Source organism: Nannospalax galili, unplaced genomic scaffold, assembly GCF_000622305.1.
Source record: "Nannospalax galili isolate Female #2095 unplaced genomic scaffold, S.galili_v1.0 scaffold19, whole genome shotgun sequence".
Lineage (NCBI taxonomy): Eukaryota > Metazoa > Chordata > Mammalia > Rodentia > Spalacidae > Nannospalax > Nannospalax galili.
In genome coordinates this window covers 1026231-1032599 of record NW_008342110.1, presented here as the reverse complement: position 1 = coordinate 1032599, position 6369 = coordinate 1026231, and the positions used below count along the sequence as shown (strand labels likewise).

The following is a 6369-nucleotide window of genomic DNA, read 5'->3' as shown; positions in this document are numbered from 1 at the left end:
GCAGATCCCTTCCTGCTTAAGCCTCAGTTTCCCTTCCTGTGAACTAGAGGGGTGGACCACTGAGCTCACCTGATATTGGCTGTTTTCCTGGGAGATAGTGCTGTTCAGCTCTCAGGCAGCATGGTCCCAGTACATTTGCTCTCCTGACCAACTGGCAGCCCATCCCTCCTCCACCCTTGCCATCCCCAAAGCAAACGAAGCTGATTGTCTTAGCTGGCGCTGCGGGTGCTGGCTAGGTGACCGGCCGCAGGCCACAGGCGGAGGTGCCATCAGCCAGGGCCCCGCCAGACACACAGGGCATTGTCCCTTGGTCAACAACCCTTGGGCACCTCAGTCTGGCTCCTGGCCTGCCCCCACACCCCTCACCGCCTGCCACTGTGTTAGGCCCAGCCAGCTGGGGGCCCAAGGCTCCCAGCTGACAGTGAGCCCACCCACCCACGCCCCCAGCAGCCCCCTGTCGAGCTATAATTGCTGCGGCCCCATCCTGTTGCTGCCATTCTCCCTAGCGGCAGCTGCAGGCCTGCCCGCCTGGCTTGGTGGGATGGACTGGCCGCACAGCCTGGTAAGTGGTGCTCCCCCACTCCATCTTTCCCTTTGCTGTTCTTTCTCATTGATTAATGGCTGCTTGTGTTTGGATTGGAATCTGCAGAAGTCAGCTCTTGCTCTGTCCTTTCTTCCAGGCCTAGAGAGAAACAGCCTGGTCTCCGCCTGCAGCCATGGCCTGCAGCTTGGGCTCTAGCTCCCAGCTCAGCCTGGCTACACTGAAGGTCTTTCAGGCAGCACTACCAGAAGAGACCCTGACAGACTCAGGCACTGGGGTTTTTCCAGGCTTTGCTCCTGGGATCTGGGCAGGATGAGTGACCTTGGGCAAGTCCTATCTTTGACTCCCATCTGGGAGGAGGGGATGTTGGGTCTCCTGTTTCCCCTGTATGGTGAGCTGGTGAGCTTGGAGTTGAGGAATGTGTGGGAGGCTCAGCCAAGGAAGCCCATTGTTAGGGAGATATTTCTGCAGCAGAATGTAGGACCCAAAGGAGGAATGTAGCAACTTGATTCACCACTGCAAACTTTGTGCCAGCAAGTGGCTCTGCCAAGAGGGGCTGTGCTGGAACTTGTTTCCAAGGGTCAGGCCTTGCTGTGTAACCTGGATAATCCAGGTCAGGATGCAGCAGGGGTCTGGAGCCTGGCAAGACCCAGCAAGGAGGGGAGACTCACACTGATACATTAGTCTAGTCTGGCAAGCTTAGCCCCACCTAGGGACCGGTGACCATTCTCTCCTGGGCTTCCAAGGGAGTCTGGTTCTGTGGGGGAAGCCAGAAGCTTGCTTGATACTATGGGCCTGGGTAGGTAGAAAGTGAACACGAGTAGGGGTAAGGCAGGCAGTGTGCTGCCGAGGAGGAAGGTGGTGTGTATGTGTGGTCTAAAAATGCAGTCTTATAGGAGCCATGCCTCATGCTCATGCCATGCCCCCCTCCCCCCAGTCTCAGCCTCATGGTTTTCTTTTAGAAAAAAAAAAAGGCCCATAGCTTAGAAGGCCAATTTCCCACTGTCCAGGCGCTGTTGTAGTCAAGAGTTTGGATTCTGAGTGCCTGTGTTTATAATTTTATGCATGTGTATTGCTAGCACATTTATAAAGGCAACATGTGCATGCAGTACCCACCAAGGCCAGAAGAGGGCATGAGATCCCCTGGAACTGGATGGTTGTTGGCTACCTTGTGGGTGCTGGGAACCAAACCCTGGTCCTCTGCACAAGCAGACAGTGCTCTTCACTTCTGAGCCATCTCTCCAGCCCTATAGTGCCTATGTTTTAACCCCACTTTGGCTTCTTACTACCTGTGAGGCTTTGGGTAAGTTCATTTGCTTTGCTGAGCCTCAGTTTCCCCAACTGTCAATGGAGGTGATAGTGGTATGTATGCCATACATTTCTTATAAGCAGGTGGCCATGCATAGCATCTCCTCTCAAACCTCCTCTCATTCTTCTGTGTCCTGGTAAGACTCTTGATCACTCTGCCCTTGATTCCGCCCTCTTATTCTACCAACTCCACCAGATGGGGCCCTAGAAAAGCTTGGCCAAGCCACTATGCTAGCCCAAGCTCAGTGGGAGGTCTAGCTTTCAGCCACCCCTGCTAGTGCTGCCCTTCTGTCCCACCCCCAGACAGCAGGACTAAGGTTCAGGGCATGCCTGGCAGCAGTTATCCATGCACTCAGCACCTGCTCCCTGAAGTCTGATATCATGCAGACACAGAGGGGAAGTATAAGATGTGTGGAGTGTGGAAAGGAGTTGGTGTGGACAAATAAAAGAATCACATATGCAAGTAAGATTGTAGGCAGGCCAGGTGTAATGACACATTGCTTTTAATTTCAGCTTTTGGGAGGTAGAGGCAGGCATATCTCTGTGAGGACGAGGTCAGCCTGGTCTACATAGTGAATTCCAGGCCAGCTAAGGCTACAGGGAGACCCTCTTTAAAAAAAAAAAAAAAAAAAAAAAAAAAAAAAAAAAACTGCAGGCATGCAAGGGAACTTGTGGGTTATAAGAACCCCAGAAGGTCCAGAGGCATCACTGAGACAGTAACACTTGAGCCCAAAGGTGGGTGGGAAGGTGTTCAGAGGGTGAGAGGAGGAGGCAGAGTGCTGTAGGCAGAGGCTTATGCAAAGTCCCTATGGCAGGAAGGAAAATGGTGAGAGCAAGAGACTAGAGCTCCAGTACAGAGGAGGGCCTGGGAGACCTCTGCAAGTGCATAGGAGGGCCTGGGAGACCTCCGAGGGCCCTGGAAAGGGCATTAAGGCAGAAGGTGGTATTATCAGCTATGCTTTTCAAACAGCTGCCCTAAGCCTTGATGTGCTGAATTGACTAGAGGGGCTTGGGAAAGCCCGCTGGGAGGCGGTGCAGCTGTCGGAGGAAACAAGAGAGGTGTTGCAGATGGAGCATGGGGTGGTGGCTGGGGTGGAGGAAATTTTAGGAGATACCCTCTTTTCACGGATTTCAAGGTGAGAGGAAGGAAAAGTGTCAGTGGTGTCCAACACAGAGCAAGTGTCTACACACATGGGCCCGTGGCAGTGGCAGTTGAGGTGACCCATACAGAGCCCCCTCTCCCCTGTCTGCCCTGACTCCCAAGCCTCAGTCCAGGGAGACTTGGTTCTCTCACCATTAACCAGTGGCTTTCCTCCTCAGTTGTTCCTTCTTGCAATCTCCATCTTCCTGGAGCTGAGCCAGCCCCGGAACCCCAAAGGCAAGAGGAAGGGACAAGGGAAGTCTGGCCCTGTGGCTCCTGGACCTCACCAGGTGCCACTGGACCTGGTATCTCGAGTGAAGCCCTACGCTCGCATGGAGGAGTATGAGAGGAACCTTGGAGAGATGGTAGCCCAGCTGAGAAACAGCTCTGAGCCAGCCAAGAGGAAGTGTGAAGTCAACCTGCAGCTGTGGTTGTCCAACAAGAGGAGCCTGTCTCCCTGGGGCTACAGGTAGGTAGACTGGGCCCAGCAAGTCAGCTTTCCCACTGTCCCAGGCACTGTTATGGTCAAAACCCCTTGCATTCAGATGTCTGAATGCTTGTGTATGTTTTTTAAATTTTTTTGATTTATTTATTTTTGTTTTATCATATGTATGAGGGTTTTGCTGCATGGACATGTGAGTACCACATGTGTGCAATGGCCATGGAGGCCAGAAGAGGGCATTGGATCCCGGGAACTGGAGTTACTGATGGTTGTTAGCCACTATATAGGTAGTGGGAACCAAACCTGGGTCCTCTGGAAGAGCAGTCAATGCTCTTAACCGCTTAGCTATATGCCAGCCCCATGAGCGACTGTTTTATCCTCATCTTTGTCTCTTACTAGCTGTGAGTCTTTAGGTCAGTTGATTAGCTTTGCTGAGCCTCAGTTTCCCCAACTTTCAACGTTTGGAGGTGATACTGGTATGTACGTCATAGGCTAGTTGTAAATAGATAGCCACACATAGCACTTTCCTTGTAGCCCCTAAATCCAAGCTGGAGTGCTTCAGAGTCTCCTCCTTGAAGCACTTTGTGTGTGTGGACAAATAAAAGAATCATATATGCAAGTAAGATTGTAGACAGGCCGGGTGTAGTGACACATACCCAGTAAGGCTCACACTTACTGGGTATGCTCATGCCTATCTCTCATGGCAGATAGTTCCTCCTTTAGGGTTCCTATGCTCACTCAGGCAAACTTTCTAGGACGATGCCCAGAACACAGTGTTGCGCCTGTCTTCCTATGCTTAGTGTGTACGGCCAGCCTGTGACTTGGAAATCCCCCTGCTTCACTGGGTGACAGAAGCAGTATCTGTGTTAGGTTCCAGCTCTACCTCTTAGCTCAGAGTCCAGAAGGGGCCAGAGCTACATGTATTAGATGGAATAGAGAAATGGCTGACCCTGAATGCTCCTTACTCACCAACCCAGTCCAAAGATTTTTCCAGCCATGCAACTTATTCCCCAAGACTCAAACCACACCATTGCCTAGAACTTTGTGTGATAAAGTCCGTTGTGGTAGCCAGGTGACTACTGAACCACTGGGCTGTGGCTACTGAGACAGAAGGACTAGTTCTGGTTGATTTCATTTTAAGTTGGCACATGTGGCTAGTGGCTACTATGTTGGGTAGTATAGCTCTGGCTGTGACAATAGGGTTTGTAAGGATCCTCCAGACCCCAGCTTCCCCTAGGATTATAAAAATGCAGGCTCACTTAGGAGCTCTATTTTTTTTTTTTCATTCATTTCTAACAAGCTCCTAAGCACAGTGAAATGGTTCATTCTGTATGTTCATAGATCTAGTTCTCTTACCCCAATCCCTGTTTAGCCAAGGAAACTGAGGCACAGAGAAGAGACCATCCAGAGCATATCCCTTGTACGCTAGCCCATGACAACCCCACGAAGGAACTGTCCCTTTTGCTCATCACTGAGTGCCTAAAGTCTAGGACAGAACAACCTTCAGGGTGCATGTGTTGATGGCAGGTGAGAAGACTCACCAGGTAAAGGTGCTTGCTGCCAAGACTGATGACCTAAGTCTGTCTTCAGAATTCACACAGTGGAAGGAGAGAACTGACTTCCTCGAGTTGTCCTCCAACTCTTTGTATGGGGTCCTCTGGACTCCACAAATGTGCACATTCATAAATAAATAAACAAATAGAACAATACTTGTTGAGGCAGGCATTGTGGTGCACTCTGGTAATTCCAGCACCGGAGAGGCTGAGGCAGGAGGATTGCAGCTTGGAGGTCAACTTGCGCATTATACAGCAAGGCCCTGTCTCAAAACAAACAAACAAACAAACAAACAAACAAAAACAAACAAAACAATCTAAACCAAACCACAACATCCCAAAGCCGGTTGAGTCTCTGAAGCAAAGTAAAACGAGAGAACATAGGACTGAATCCTCTCAATTGGGGACCCTACATCATGCGTGCACATTTTATCTCTGTAATTAATTTCCCCAAATATAAAAAGTAGGGTAGGGAAGGCAGAACTGGGTTTTTCAGTGGTCTCGGTGGCAGCTTGCTGGTGACACAGTGGTGACCTTGAACTTGAATAACTTTGAGGCAGTGACTAGCTTCCTCTTCCGGGAAGGTGGAGTTCGCTGCTACCCTCGTCCTCGCGCTGAAGTCCCCCTGGGGGTCGCCTGGAGTCCCTTTGCTGTTTGCAGACTGCGCTCACCCTACTGTCTTCTGCTCGCTCCCCGCAGCATCAATCACGACCCCAGCCGCATCCCTGAGGACTTGCCCGAGGCACGGTGCCTGTGTCTGGGCTGCGTGAACCCCTTCACCATGCAGGAGGACCGCAGCATGGTGAGCGTGCCGGTGTTCAGCCAGGTGCCCGTGCGCCGCCGCCTCTGTCCGCCGCCGCCGCGCCCGGGGCCCTGCCGCCAGCGCGCCGTCATGGAGACCATCGCGGTAGGCTGCACCTGCATCTTCTGAGCCACCCTGCCCAGCAGCCGCGCAAGCCCGCCTTCCCAGCACTTACTGTATCCCTCAAGGCTGATGAAAAGTAAACGCTGTTCTTTGTAAAGCAAGGCTTGGGACTTGCTCCTTGTGGTTAGGAAGCCAAAATCGGGATTGGGGTTAGGAGACGGATTCCAGATCAGCGTAAAGGATTCCCTGGACTCTTTTGAGTTTGGGCTGGGGATGTTGCTCGGTTGCGGAAGTGCCTGCCTAGCATAAAGGAAGCCCTAGGTTCTGTCTCCAACAGAGTAAACCTGGGGGGTGGGGTGGGGGGTGGGAAGGGGGGTGCACACCCATAATCCGAGCACTTGGGAGGTGGAGGTCAGAAATTCAAGGCCATCCTCAGCCACACAGTGAGTCCCAGGCAACCCTGTCTCAAAAAGAGCTTTTTTCATTACTACCAGTTAGAACAGTGTCAAGCTTCCTTTA

At 51.8% G+C, this 6369-nt stretch overlaps 1 protein-coding gene across 1 annotated transcript; it reads left to right on the top strand.

The window, feature by feature from the left end:
* Positions 1-238: 238 nt before the first annotated feature.
* Positions 239-6008, top strand: Il17b (interleukin 17B). The gene is made up of 3 exons (XM_008837902.2): positions 239-562; positions 3170-3459; positions 5685-6008. Exons 1-3 carry the CDS (start codon positions 542-544, stop codon positions 5914-5916), a joined length of 543 nt encoding a protein of 180 aa, XP_008836124.1. The 5' UTR covers positions 239-541; the 3' UTR covers positions 5917-6008.
* Positions 6009-6369: the final 361 nt, after the last annotated feature.

Coding starts and splice junctions, on each gene's coding strand:
- Il17b (XM_008837902.2), top strand. CDS start 542: ATGGACTGGCCGCACAGCCTG. Junction 563..3,169: donor TGGACTGGCCGCACAGCCTG/GTAAGTGGTGCT, acceptor TTTCCTCCTCAG/TTGTTCCTTCTTGCAATCTC. Junction 3,460..5,684: donor CTGTCTCCCTGGGGCTACAG/GTAGGTAGACTG, acceptor CGCTCCCCGCAG/CATCAATCACGACCCCAGCC.